The sequence below is a fragment of the Camelus bactrianus genome, chromosome 12, assembly GCF_048773025.1.
Source record: "Camelus bactrianus isolate YW-2024 breed Bactrian camel chromosome 12, ASM4877302v1, whole genome shotgun sequence".
In the NCBI taxonomy this organism is placed as follows: Eukaryota; Metazoa; Chordata; class Mammalia; order Artiodactyla; family Camelidae; genus Camelus; species Camelus bactrianus.
Window position 1 is genome coordinate 63850447 of NC_133550.1, and position 14547 is coordinate 63864993.

Sequence of the window (14547 nt, forward strand, 5' to 3'; positions counted from 1 at the left end):
GCCACCAAATAGCAGCAGATTGGAGGGGCTTGTTAGAGGCTGTTGGCCAGAGGTGATGAGGGCCTGCTCGTGGAGATGACGGGAGAAGAAGGGAGGAGTGTTTTGGAGGTCCAGGTAGAAGGAATTGGATGATGGTTGGATCCACGACTTGAGTTAGGGAATAATGGAGGAGGAGCAGGATTAGGGGAGAAGCTGCTGAGTCAAGTTTGGAATGTGCTGAGTTGAAAGAACGCCTAACCCAGCTGGGATTGGCACCAGGAAGGACTTTCTGACGTGGAGGCTTCCAAGCTCGGTCTTAAAGGATGAGTAGGAGTTGCCTAAGGTGGGGGTAGAGAGGAGGAGGGCATTCCAGGTAGAGGGTCCAGGATTAGGAAAGGCACTGAGGTCATAAACAGCCTGGACATCTGGGTAGCACCTCCCAGAAGGTAAGAGAGATGAATCTGAAATATTGAGGAGGGGGTGAGCCTGGTGGGAGGAATAGATTTGTGAGTCATTGACATGACCCATGAGATCATGAAATGCAAGAGCTCATGGGGGGAGAGCACGTAGGGTAAGGAGAGCAGGAGCACTGTCTTTTACATGGTTCAAAACCCCTGCCACAGAAGTTTACATGGAAGACCTGAGCAGAGGAGGAGGACAACCAAGTAGATGCAGCCAAGAGCCCTAGAAAAAGCCAGTAAAACACCATCCCCTACTGGACTCAGCAGCTAGGAGGTCCCTGGGAGGGGGTGGACCCTTGGCAAGCACCTTCAGTGCGGAGGGAGCGGGGTTGCTGTGAGTTGGGGCAAGTAGAAAGTGAGAATGTGGAGACAACCCTTTCACAAAACGTGACCAAGAAAGGGAATCAAGGTTGTGTGTTAGCCAGAAGGGGATTCAGGATCAGAGGAGGGAGTTAGTTTGGGGGTGGGGAGGACTTGAGCATGATGACAGACTGAGGGCCCTGGGGCTGGAGCTGATGGCTGAATGGGGGATGGTGAGGGTAATGGTGATGTCTGTGGGCTCTGGGGCCAGGCTGCTAAGGTTTGAATCCCAGCTCCACCTATACCAGCTGTGTGATCTTGGGCAAGTCTCTTAACTTCTCTGTGCCTCTGTTTCCTCCTCTGCAAAATGGGAATGATAGCAGTCCCTAGATATTTCATAGGGTTGTGCGAGCCTTGAGATATTATGTGTATAGGGATCATGACAGCTCCTGGCACATGGTAACCACTCAAGAAATGTTAATATTATCACCCGATTAATTTATTTTGGTATCAGTTTTTCTGATTTATTTATTCAACATTCACTTATTCTTATCTATGTAATACCTGGGTTGGATAAGTTGATATTCATTCATCCATTTCTTTTTCATCCAAGCCACTATTTCCTGAGCACTAGCTCTGTGTCAGGTGTAGGGCCAGACATTTAAGATTTTGATGAGGCTGGCACAGTCCCTTCCTGGTCTGATGAAGATCTGAGTCTCTAAAATTCTGTCATCTTCAGCCCTTCTCCAAAGTGGGAAAAAAAAAATGTGTTTCCTTCATGGTTCTCAAGTGAATGGTTTGGTCTTTTCCTTGGAAAGAATAGTCCATGGACATTTGGGGAGTCCTGGAGCACTGGGTTTAAAAACTTACTGGTTCCCATTTGGCCCCTGTCCTACTGTTGGCCTCAAGTCAGTTGTCTCATTTTTTATCTTAGATTACAGGGTTAATACTTGCTGTCTGCAAAAAATCCAAACCATTCTGAGGTATAGAAAGCAGAAAAGAAAGTCGTCTGTGTCCTGCTGCCTCTTGGCAGATCAGTCTCCAGAGAACCAGTTAAATTGGAGAATATTCTCTCAAACTCCTTCTTTATGTAAACACACACTGCACAGATGTAATCATACAACACAAAATGTTCTAAACTCTGCTTTTTGTTCCCTTTCTCAGCCGTGTACAGAGCCATCTCTGACAATACATATAAATTCAACAGCTGCATTGTATTCCATGGTATGGGTATACCATAACTCAAATTACTGATTAAGTTAATTCTTTACTGGTGAGCATTAAGGTTGCTTCTAACTTTTTATTCTTTAAAAAATACTTCCCAGTACAAATATAATTGAGGGCTTTTACAAGGATTTTGGTAGGTTAAATTCTTAGAAGAGAAATTTCTGGGTCAAAGGGAAAGGACATTGTATCATTTGGAAGGCTTTTGGCTACAAGTAACAGAATTCCTTCCTCAAAATGGGAGTTTATTATAATCTCACATGTTAAATGAGGTGGAGCATTTCTGAGGTCAGTTAATTTATGGGGTCAGACATGATCATTAAATACCTTTGGTCTGTCTTTCTGCTCTGCCTTCTTCTTAATACCCTGGCGCACAGCTGCAGGAAAGGGATTATTTCTTCTGTCCCCCTTTTGAGTCTGAAGAAAGTCTTTCCCAGAAGCCCCTTGGCTGATTTCCCTCCTGTCTATTGGCCAGGATGATGTCACATGGCCGTGGCCAAGCCAATCACTGGCAAGGAAAAGGACCGTTATGATTGGCTTAGCCCAATGCAGATTCACCTGAGGAACTGTTTTGGGACTGTGCCAGGGAGGAAGAAGGGAGGCTGGCTGCTGGGTGGGCAGCTTTCTGGTTTGGTGGGTGCTGCTTCACAGAGGCACTGCCGGTTCCCACACTCAGAGTATTGGCAGTGTTGCAGAGTGCCGTTTCCTCCACCCTCATCCACCAGGCTCTCTTCTCTCCTTAGCCTCATAGGTAAAAAGTGGCACCTTGTAGATTTAATGTGTGGCTCTGTTATCAGTGAGCTTGAGTATCTTTTCTCAATGATTTATATTTCCTGCGAATTTCCTGTTTATGTTCTTTGCCCGTCTTTTTAAAGTAATCATGGTGATTATAAAATAAAAATAGTTGATACTCAATGCTTATGTGTCAGACATCTCATTGAACCTTCCTAACAACGCTATACAGTAGATATTAGTATCCCTGTTTCAGAGATGAGGAAAGTGAAACACTGAGAAATTAAGCAGCTTGTAATAATCAGTTAATAAGGAACAGATTTTGAATTTGAACCCAGGCATGCACCTGGGTGCAAGGTCACATATTGTGCTGATAAATCAAAGGAACTGTTTCCTGTTGGTTCTTTAATCCACAGATGTATTTCTGAGAAGAGCCCATTTGAGGCAGGTCCAGCTTGAAATTCCTAAATTATAAGAACCTGGACCCAGAGTTGGTGGTTGGGGGAGGGAACTGCCCAGCTTGGTAGTGGGATTCTGGGGAGATCAGAGCCTCAGATGTCTCCTTGAACTTTTTTCTTTAGAAAGAAACGAGATGTTTTGGCTTTTATGCTCCTTGCTCTTCCACCAAGTGCCCTATCTGAGTCATGCCTGACCCTCACCTTTGAGGAACTCACCACCTCCCTCTTTAACTGAGAACAAATGATCTTTTTTTTGGTGGTATTGTTGATGGAAGTCCTGGGGATTGAATCCAGGACCTTGTGCATGCTAAGTATGTGCTCTACCACTGAGCTATACCCTCCCCCCACAAATGATCTTTTAATTACTATCTTAGTCTGTTCTGACTGTTACAACAAAATATCATAGACTGGGTGGCTTAAACAACAGAAATTTATTTTCTCATACTTCTGGAAATTTATTTTCTCATACTTCTGGAGCCTAGAAGTGCTGGCGATCTGAAGCCAGATCGAGGTGCTGGCAGATTTAGTTTCTAGTGAGAGCTCTCTTCTTGTTTGCAGACAGCTGGCTGCCTTCTCACCGTGGCCTCATCTGGCCTTTGGTTGGTGATGCCTGCCTGCAGGGAGAGCAAGGGAGAACTCTCTGGTGTCTCTTCTAATAAGGACATTAACCCTGTTAGATCAGAGCCCTACCCTTGTGACCCCATTTAACCTTAATTACCTCCTTAGAGGCCCTGTTTCCAACATTGGGGGTTTGGGCTTCCAACATATCTGAGGGGGAACACAAATGTTCAGTCTATAAATTCTGCCTTTGTCCCCCCGAATTCATGTTCTCATAACATGTAAAATGCATTCATCCCATCCCAATAGCTCCAAAATTCTTAACTCTTTTCAGCGTCAACTCTCAAGCCCAAAGTCTCATCTAAATCAGATATGGTTGAGACTGGAGATATGATTCGTCCTGAGGCAAAATTTCTCTCCAGCTGTGAACCTATGAAACCAGACAAGTTATAAGCCTTTAAAAACACAATGGTGGGACAGGCATGGGATAGACATTCCCATTCCAAAAGGGATTAATTGGAAAGAAGAAAGAGATAACGAGCTCCAAGCACGTCCAAAACCCAATGGGGCAAATCCCATTTGATTTTTTTTTTAATTTTATTTTTTTGGAGGGAGGTAATTAGGTATACTTATTAATTTATTTTTGGAGGAGGTCCTAGGGGTTGAACCCAGGACCTTGGGTATGCTAAGCATGTACTCTACCACTTGAGATATACCCTCCCCACCTCCCATTTGATTTTAAGGCTTAAGAATCATCTTCTGTGGCTTGATGTTCCTCCTTCCTGCCCACTGGGACACAGCATCACCCCACAGCTCTGCCAGCAGTTTGGCCCCCAAGGCTCTGGGTGACAACAGCAGGACCTGTTGAAAAGGAGGTGGTGGCCCCACCCTTTGAAACCAAGAAGGCAGCCCTGATGATCTCTAAATCACCTTCAGGGTTATACTTCCCTTTTCTTAAAGGATAGGACATGTTTGCAGCCAAATAGCTCTGTGGTCCTGTCCTGTAGAATTCCAGAAGTCCTACCACCTGCCTTCACCATAACCCAGCTTTCTCTGTCCCCTTTAGTTCAAACTGGCATTGTCTCTGCTGCTTTAATCCCATCTCTATTTCTGACTTCTGCTGATGGCTGATTAGATCCATCCTAATCCTCTTACCGAGGGTTGTGCAGCACACCCTCGGTGTTCTCTTCAGAACACTCTTTCTCATTTGTTTGCAATATGAATAGGCTGAGAATTTTCTAACTTCAAGTTCTGGTTCCTTTTGTTAAATGACCCCTCCTTCAGTTCACCTCTCTTCTCTCCCATTTTACCATAAGCAGTAGGCAAACCCATGCCACAACTTCCATACTTTGCTTAGAAAGCTCCTCTGCTAAATAATCCAGTTTCATCACCTGCAAATTCTGCCTTCCACCAAACACTGGAACACAATTCAGCCAAGTTCTTTGTTTATAACAAGGATCGCCTTTCCTCCAGTTTCCAGTAACCTGCTGTTCATATTCATCTGAGGTCTCACCACAATCACCTTGTGTTCATATTTCTACCAACAGTTCCTTCAGGGTTTTTTTTTTAGCACATACCTTAAAGCTCCTTCAGCCTCGTCTCATCATCTGGCTCCAAAGCTGCTTCCGTATTTTTAGCTGTTTTTTACAGCAGAACCCCACCTCTCAGTAGCAAGATGTGTACTAGTCTAGCCAGGCCACTGAACAAAATGCTGGATCAGAGCCCCACCCGTGTGAGCTCATTTAACTGGAATTACTTCCTTAGAGGCCCCATCTACAAGTACAGGCATGTTGGGGTTAGGGCTTCAACATTAATTTGAGTGGGGACACAAACATTCAGTTCATAAGCACCTATAAAATATTCTTCCCAGAGGAGGGAAACTGAAGAGGAGGGAGGGGTGTGGGGCAGTAGGTGCCTGCTGGGGCTGGGAGTGAGGGGGTTTTTGCTCACCGGGCATGTTGTTAATGAGCTGTCTGATGCCCATCTCCCCAGGCCCTTTGACCCCGGCTCCTGGACCACTGTGTGGCCTTGAACAACTTTCCTAGCCTTTTGGAAGCTCTGTTTTCCTGCCTGATGGAGTCACAGTGAAATTTAAATAAATCCCGTTTATTTAATGACAACTCATTTTCATGTAGGGCAGAGCTAGACTCACAGCTACCCTTTTGTTCAGAACCTCCTGTGATTTCCCATCTGACTTAGGGTGGAAGCCACAGTCCTTGTCCCACTTACAAGACCTCACATACGGTCCCCCATGCTGAGCCTCTGACCTTCCCACTCACCACTCTGCCCACTGCCTACCCAGCTCCATCCACACTGGGCTCCTTGCTCTTCCTCAGATATACCAGTCTCTGCCTCAGGACCTTTGCACTCACTGTTCCTTCTGCCTGAACACCTTTCCCAAAACATTCACATGGCTTGTTCCCTTTTATACAATATAATTATAGAGTATATCACTCTAGCTCCTTATTTTTTCCTTCCTTATTACATTTTATATTTATTTGTTGTATCCCTCCTCCACCAGAACATATGCTCTAAAAGAGGTGAGACTTTGTCACCTTTGTTAATTGCTGAATCCTCAACAGCCCTAGAACATGTCAGGCATTCCTCAAGTGCTCAATGCACGCATGGCCAGTGGGCCGGCTGGAAGAAGGCTGACCGGCTCGTTGAAGCTCCTATTTCAGTGTATGGTAACTGGGCCCCTGCAGGCTGGTCTTCCCACTAGACTGTGAGCCCTCTGAGGGCAGGGATTTTGTTTCAGTCATGGCCGTGTCCCCTGTACCCAGAGCAGGACTTGGCACGTTGAAGTGCCCCCTCGTGTTTAATGAGTGAGTGAGTTAAGGGTGTGCGTGTGGTTCCCTCACTTCCTCAGTTCACACAGGGCCACTGTTTAGGTGGCCTCTGGGTTTTTTTTCCAGGCAGTGTGCTTTATACTTTACCTGCCCCTCTACCCAGGGGGCTGGCACTTACCAGGTGCTTAGTAGTCTGCACTCTGTGACGGGCATGGTCAGGCAAAGCCAGACCCCCAGACTGCGCAGCTCTCGGGTGGTCTGGGCCACTCCCGTCCTCCCGGGGACCACTGCAGTTGCTGGCAGAAGGCCCCTTAATTGGGAGCAGGTCAGCACATTACCTGGTGCATGGTGGGTGTCCAGGAAATGTGGGCTTCCTTCCTTTTCTAACACCTGACCCTCCAGATTCCTACTAGTCATGGGCTAGGCCTACTGACTGACCTGTGTACAGCCCTGTGGGGTGCCAGCTGGAATTGGGACCTCCAGGTCAGGCTCACTGTGCATGCTGCTGGGCAGGTGTCCTTTCCTGATCTACCCAAGAAACTTGTCATTCTCTTCACATCCAGCCCAATGACCACCTCCTGCAGATCCTTCCCCGGCCTCCGCCCATGGATCCACCTCCTCTGACCCCTCAGTTCCCAGGCCCCTTGTACCACAGCTGGCCTGCACTGCTGCTCTCCTGTCTTTCCCTCCCTCTGGACCAGGAATTCTCAGAGGGCAGGGCTGGGCCTGAGTGACTGATTCATTTTGGACCTCCCCCCGCCCCCCACTCCCAGCACCGTGTCTGCCAACCCAGTAGGAAACTTGTAAATATTGGTTGAACTGAGTTAAATCCTGCCTTTCGAGGTCTGTCTTTGCCCTTGGCATAGAGGAGACTAGGTCACTAGTATGGTAGACGAGTCAGAAAATCTTCGCATAGGAGGGGGTATAGTGGTCCCCTCCCTCTGCAGCCTGGGCCCCAGGGTGACCTGGGCCTCCAACTTGGTGTTACTTTATATAAGTAGGAATATTAGCAGTAATTTACTCTCCTAGGGGAGTGGGTATCTGAAGGCCCCAGGCCTGTGCACCTCCACTGGGCACCCCTTGTTCATGGCCAACCTTGCATGTGGTGGCATCCTTTCTTTAAAGCACTGCCAGCCTTGCAGTGTTGCTCATGAGATGCCATCTGTTTGCCAGCCCTGGTCTGTCCCTTTACTCTCAACAAAATGAATCTAGAGTGGTCGATATATAGATCCTAGGACAGGAAATTGGGAGAAACATATTTTTGAACAGGAGCCTTCCCCCAGATCACTCCACAGACACATCTGCCTTTTCTGGGATGTGAGCATTCATGGACACCAAGCTTCGGCTCAGTGAGCAGTTCTACCTCTACTGTGCCTTTGAGAAGGGAGGGCAGCAGTGTCTTTCCCAAACTGATGTCGGTAATTGTAGGCCTTGTGATCTCTCAGCCTCACTCTCCCCATCTCTCAAACGTGGGTCCCAGCATGGCCCAGCCACCAGGGTCATCAGTCAGGACTGGAGAAAATGTGGGCGATGACAGTGATTTCATAAGCCATCACGTGCAGCCTGTTAGAAAGTCTCCCTTCCCTGACACCAGGGAGCCAACTCCTATTCAACCTTCAAAGCCCTACTCAAACATTGCCCCCTTTAAGGAACTTCCACTTTCTTTGTGCCTCATCCCAGCCTGTTTCTCATAGAAGTCTGGCTTGGCGTAGCACTGGTGAGATATCTTTCCTTATCTCTAAGTAGGTTGTAAGGCCTGGGTAGGGAGGGCACCCTGGCCTTCATATTTGCATATAACAGGCATCTAGCAAATGTTGACTCAAATGTCTGGTATAGGAATTCTGATCTAATAGCTACGATTTGTTAAGTGTCTACTATGTACCAGGCCCTGAAATGAGTGCCTTCTGTGTATTAATCCTGTCGGTGGGCACTATTTGTAATCTCCGTTTTACACAGCAGGAAACTGCCGCTCAGAGGGGCAGAGTAACCTGCTCAGAGATCTGAATCCCCCTCCATAGCCCCTGTGCGTGGCTGCGCTGCTGTTTCAGTGTCTCAGTGGTCAGAGAAGTGGATTCATTCCCACTGGGTAAGGAGCCTCCTTCATACTGCCTGGGGTCGAGAATGTTTATTCCATGGCATGGGATTCAGACTTATCAGGAATCACCACTGAGATGGCTGCGGGCAGCATTTGCTTCTCTGTTAAATCTGCTCAGACCTCGGAGGCCAAGAGAACTGGCTCAGAGATGTGTCTTTGACCCCTGAGATTTTCTGAGAGGACTGCGGGCCCAAGGGGCCCAGGGGGGGAATAAGGCAGGCGCTCCCATGAGGCATGGGCTGGTGTGGGGAGCTTGGCCACAGAGGTAAAGCGAGGCTCTTAGCTGCGGAAGACAGGGTCTGATTTGTGGTTTGAAAGACCCTTGTGATGGCCTTGAGGAGGTGGGGGCAGCTAGGAGGCTGGCCCCGGTACGCTGTCTGGGGTGGGCAACACCCCAAGTTGTGCGAAGGGATGGGCTGGAGACCCAGGTCAAAGTGGCAGAGCGCGGCAGCCATGAGCGCGGCAGCTGTGGCCAGGCCCTGTGCAGCCAGTGGCCCAGGCCCACAGGGCCTTCTCTCCTCCCGTGGCTCCCCTGCCAGGGCTGGCTGTGCTGCATCGTGCTGACTGATGCACCCTTGTCTTTCCCACCAGCAGAGCAGGGCAAGGATTGGGTCCAACTCCAGGCTCCTAGGAAATGGGACGGATGACCGTGCGATGGCCCCATTGAAGGGATCAGGAGGGACTCCATGGGGGAGCTAGGCTTTGAGGGATGGTTAGGATTTCGTTCACAGGATGGAGAGGAGCATGACTGCATAGGTGGAAGGAACTGCAAAGGCAAAGACCAGAAGGCAGGAAACCCCAGCAGCCTGTTCTGGCTGGAGGTCGGGCATGGGGTGTGGCTGTGAGGATGAAGAGAGCTTGTGTCACAGACAGGGACACTGAGGATGAGAGACCCTACCGTGGCTCCTACAGAGACCAAGATCTTGGCCATTGTGTCCATCCCAGGAAACACTTGCAGAGTTTTTGGCAAGAGGGAGGAGCAGTGTTGGATGACACACACTCCCACGTTGTTGGACTTGCTCTGAGCCAGACTCTGCACCTGTCATCTCCTAAACCCTCATGACAGCCAGAGTGGCGGGAGTGCCATCAACCCCCCTTTTCCCATCAGGAAGATGACCAAAGCCCAAAGTCACATTGTGTGAAAATGCTGGCCTCACACCCAGGTCTGAGTCCAGGGCCCCAGCCCAAGGCCCTGGCAAGGCAAGCAGACGTGTAGCAAGCACATGCCAAGGGCCCTGGCTCTGCCGAGGTGAGGCGGTGTGAACAGCACTGCTCTGGGAGCCTGAAGACTCGGTGTGGCTCCACCCCTCCCTGAGAAGGACTGGCAGGAGGCAGGAGGTTCTGTGGCCTGAGCTCCTTGCTTCCACACTCTCATCTCCTCGGAGCCTCACAGCCACCCTGCCTGTCCCAGGCCACACAGCTTCTCCTGGCTCAGAGTATGGGCAAGGACGTGCCCTTTGTCTGACAAGCTGGGTCCCAGCCCCATTTGCCCTCTCATTGATCGACTGACCTTGGGAAAGATGGATTGCACTTCTTCATGCCTTATTTTCCTCATCTGTAAAATGAGGTTAGTGACCCCTGCTCTGTGTACCTGATAGTGTTGTTGTGAGGACAATGTGGTCGAACGCAGATGGAAATAAAAAACAAGAAAGTAGAGAATTTTTAGAAGGTATCAATTTGATAAACTTGCTGCCTGTCCAAAATAATTGGGTGTTTTTTTCACCTTTTTACACCTTGTTGCCAGTGAGGCAGTGAGGATCCACTCAGTCTGCATTTGGCCCTCGTGGGTGCTGTGAGGGGGCCCAGGTTCAGAGCGGGAGGGAGGTCCTGCAGTCGTGGCCTGGGCAGTTCCACCTCCCGGCCTTGCCTACGGTCCTCTCGAAGTAATCGTTGGATGGGGCAGGGCATGGAAAGGGTTCATGAGTGGCTGGGACAGAAAGTGCTGGCTAGCTGGGTGGTGGGTGCCCCAGGCTCAGGTTCTGACCCAGGAGAAGGCCCAGCCCGCCCGCCCAGGGCTGTCACTGGGTGGGACCAGCTGACCTCCAGTGGGCCTTCCAGTCCATACACGGCGGCATAGAGGGGGAGCCAGGCGGGCTGTTTGGATCTGGCTGTGCACTCCCTTCTCCCAGGGGAGTCACCCTAGAGATACCAGACCCCTAGCTGCTCTGCCTGAGCCTCCCTTCTCCGTGAACGCCCCCACCTTTGGTTTTCACTCCCTTCCTCTCTGGAGCACATCCCTGTGAGCGGGAGAGAGTGCTTGGTGGGGGGTTGGGGTTGCAGACAGTGACCAGCCCGCTGACTGCCTGATGGACTGTGTTCTCTCCCGCAGAGACTGATGGAGAGGCAGAGGCGGAAGGCGGACATCGAGAAGGGGCTGCAGTTCATTCAGTGAGTGTGCGAGGGCCGGCTGGGCGGGGCTCCTCTGAGGCCATCCCTGGCACGCATGCGCTCTCCAGCTCTCCTTTTCTTGCTCGCTGAGCCTTTGCTGTTCAGGCTCCCTGTGCGTTGGGAAGTGAAGAGGTGGGCCACGCTAGCTAGCAATGGGCTGGCGTGGCAGGGGCCAGAGGTTCCTCTAACTTTGAGCCATGAACCCTACATGCACACGCTCTCCCTGGCCCTGGTTACCCTTTGGTCTCATCCGGTGTATCATTTTACCCTCAGCCTCCACGCGTGCTCCTACACGCCCTGTTAATTCTCTTGTTTGTCTGTGCATGTCTCACAATAAATCAATCGTCCTGCTTATTGAGCACGTCTTTTCAGGCTCATTGCTGGGGCCTTCACACCCATCATCTCCCTGATCTTCCCAACAGCCTAGTAAAGTAGGTGGTCTTATCTCCATTTTGTAGATGAGAAAGCTGAGGCTCAGAGAGGTTGAGAACTTGTTCACAGTTACATAGTGATTAAGTTATGGGATTCTAAGCTGGGTCTCACTGACTCTAAACCCCACATTTCTTTACATTATTACCCCCTGTACCTACATGCCATGTTTGTGTTTTCATTTTTTTCTTTACACATGAAATATTTTTACTAACTTTTTTCTGATCTCTTAAATGGACCCTCAGAGGCATGTTTATCTCTAATAAAGGGTATAAGCTTCAGGCCCCTCCCTTGCAGTGGTTCTTTCTGAAGCCCTGAAAAGCTCTCTTGTAATTGTTTCTAATTTCGTGTTCTTTCTCTTAAATAGGACTCCCCACAGAACTGGAATTTGCATCCACATTCCCTCATATACTACCCACTTTTGTTCTCTAACACAGACTTGCAAAACGAAACCTACTTTTTCACCACAAGCTGGTCTCTTTCAACACACACACACACACACACACTCACACACACACACACACACACACACACACGGGATCCACTCCTATTTGTATTCACACAACACACTCTCTTTCCTCAGCTTGCAATGCGGTCACTTTTCCTGGTTCAGGCCAGCTCAGAGCTGTGGCCCACCCTTCACTAGGGGTTGGTCTTCCACTGGGGGAGGGAGGACTTTGATTAGGGGTAAGTGCCCAGGTTTTACTCAGAGGCCAGTCTGGTGAACAAGGTGAGCCTTGGGAACACTGTTTTTCATGAGAATTCTATCTTTAAGTCACTGATTTCTGTGGAGCCGGACCTCTGAGCCCCAGACCTAGATCTCATTCCAGTTCCCATGCTTCCTGGTGGTCTCTGTGCCTGTGAAACAGGGATAATGCCACTTCCCTCCCAAGGTCATTGTGCTTGGGGTAAGTGGTCTCCTGTCCCTTTCCAGAGGGGAGTTCCGAGAAGGTTTAGCCACAGGACTCCTAAGGGGCTGCTTTGCAGGATAACACAGCAAGGCCTGCTCCTTTTTCTTTTTTTTAATTAACTTATTTTTTAAAATTTGGGGGGGTAATTAGATTTTTATTTATTTATCTTTAATGGAGGTAACAGGGATTGAACCCAGAACCTTGTGCATGCTAGGCACATACTCTACCTCTGAGCTGTACCCTCCCCCTTTTAAAATGACTGTTTCCTCACATACAGACTTTGTGTGCTTAGCAAGCATTTATTAGACACCTCTGGGCACAGAGCATTGTAGGATCCATCAAGTGATCTGGACAGGTGGGTGGCTGATTGTGTAGGGCCTTAAACACCAGGATGAGGTGACGTTGAGGACAGTGTGACCTATTGAAGCTGAAGCTGATGCTGGCAGGGGAGAGGCTGGAGGTGGGGACCAGTCAGGGTAGTGATGGGGGCCTGGGCGGGCCCTGATCTCTGATGATGGGGACACAAGCGAGAGGGTGGGTGACAGGCCCCACTGTCACTGTCCTCCTGCCACATACACAGTGTGTGACACCTCCGGTGTCTCCTCTCACTGCTTCTCACTCATTAGCTTAGGCTGCTCTTTCCTGCCCAGGTGTTCACAGTGGCTCTGGGCAACAGAAGGAGCCCCAGCCTTGCTCTCTGGCCCTGGCTCTGATGTGCTGTGTGACCTTGGGCAAGTCGCTGCCCCTCTCTGAGTGTCTCTTTTCCCCTCTGTGACATGAGGGACCAGGAGACAAACCCCGGCATCCCTCCCAGCCCTGCCATTTAGCCTTGCAGATGTGCCCCAGTGCTCCCGGGCTGACACTCTCTTCTGTGCTGAGCTGGCCTTTCCTTGGCCGTAGGCAGGAGAGGGTGCCTCAGGCGCATCTGCTTTGTCAAGTCTGGCATGAGGGGTTAGGTTCTGAGTCCCCAGCATTGGCTGGGGGTGTGTGTGTGTTTGCGGGAAGGGACAGGAGACGTGCAGAGACTCCCACACTAAAGGGCCTCGAGGTGGACTTTGGGCTGCCAGCCGGCCCACAGTTGCAGTTCGGTTTGGTGGGGCTGGAGCTGGTCTGCTCCTTCTCAGCATCTGAGCCTGGAAGAGCCTGGCTGCCAAGCCCAGGGCGAACACAAGCCCTCCTTCCAGCCTTCCATGGGAAACACAAGGCCGGCATGGTATTGACTTAGGGAGAAAAAACTGCTGTCTTGTCACCCCAAGTCTGAGATCAGAGCTGAGGGTCCCACTCCAGGCACGTCTCTAACCTGTGGCTCTGGCTCCTGGGTCTCCATGAGGCTGGGAAGCCTGGACCCACCCAGACCTCAATCCTTCTCTTTTCCTGTAGGTCGACACTACCCCTGAAGCAAGAAGAGTATGAGGTGAGTGTCAGCCTCTGGCTGGGGGAAGGAGAAGGGCAGGGTGTCTGTGGGCCAGGGTTTCCAGGGCCGGGGCGGGGCTGGGTGCAGAAGGCCCCCTGACCCCCTGTGCCCTGCCCCCCGCAGGCCTTCCTGCTCAAGCTGGTGCAGAACCTGTTTGCTGAGGGCAATGACCTGTTCCGGGAGAAGGACTACAAGCAGGCCCTGGTGCAGTACATGGAGGGACTGAATGTGGCCGACTACGCCGCCTCTGACCAGGTGGCCCTGCCCCGCGAGCTGCTGTGCAAGCTGCACGTCAACAGGGCCGCCTGCTACTTCACCATGGTGAGCCCTGCCCGAGGCCCGGCCGAGCCGGCCCGCGCCCCACGGGCCTCTGCCTCCTCCTGGCAGAGTCTCATCCGCGGCTCCCCAGCTCTCAACCCCAGCTGCACAGCAGACTCACCTGCAGAGCTCTTAAAGTACCAATACATAATTAGAAATTCTTTTAATGAAACTGGTGCCCAAACTCTATCCCAGATGAATTAAGTTAGACTTTCAGGGTGGCCTGGGCATTGGCACGAGTCTGTGGGTGGTCAGGGCCGAGAACCTCCACCCTTATCGTCTCCTGCCTCCGTCAGCAAACCTCGGACGCTCCTGCTCCTCCCTCCTGGGCTCCTTCCCTCCATCGTACCTTCCTTCTTTCTCCAGACTTCCGGTCTCCTCTTCTCTCCTCCTTAAGGCTCCAGCCTCCTTCTCATCCCTGTCCTCACTCACTGACTCAGTCATTCACGAGATCCTGTGGGAGACTCTGCTGTGGGCCCTTAGAGGTTCCG

At 50.5% G+C, this 14547-nt stretch overlaps 1 protein-coding gene and 1 long non-coding RNA gene across 9 annotated transcripts in view; one reads left to right on the plus strand and one right to left on the minus strand.

The window, feature by feature from the left end:
* Positions 1-14547, plus strand: part of ZC3H7B (zinc finger CCCH-type containing 7B) — a 49853-nt gene that overhangs the window by 9122 nt on the left and 26184 nt on the right. For 7 of the 8 annotated variants that reach the window (XM_074375607.1, XM_074375609.1, XM_074375611.1 and 4 more), the window contains exons 2-4: positions 10926-10984; positions 13705-13738; positions 13862-14059. In XM_074375607.1, the coding sequence (XP_074231708.1) occupies positions 10932-10984; positions 13705-13738; positions 13862-14059 (285 nt within the window). In that variant the 5' untranslated portion in view covers positions 10926-10931. Of the gene's footprint in view, positions 1-10141; positions 10164-10925; positions 10985-13704; positions 13739-13861; positions 14060-14547 lie in introns of those variants that run through there. The other variant, XM_074375608.1, reaches the window with a different exon arrangement.
* LOC123618367 (uncharacterized) lies at positions 3567-5421 on the minus strand. Its single transcript, XR_006726793.2, has 2 exons — positions 5290-5421; positions 3567-3768 (listed from the first exon to the last, which is right to left on the minus strand). It is a non-coding gene; the product is annotated as an uncharacterized LOC123618367 (long non-coding RNA).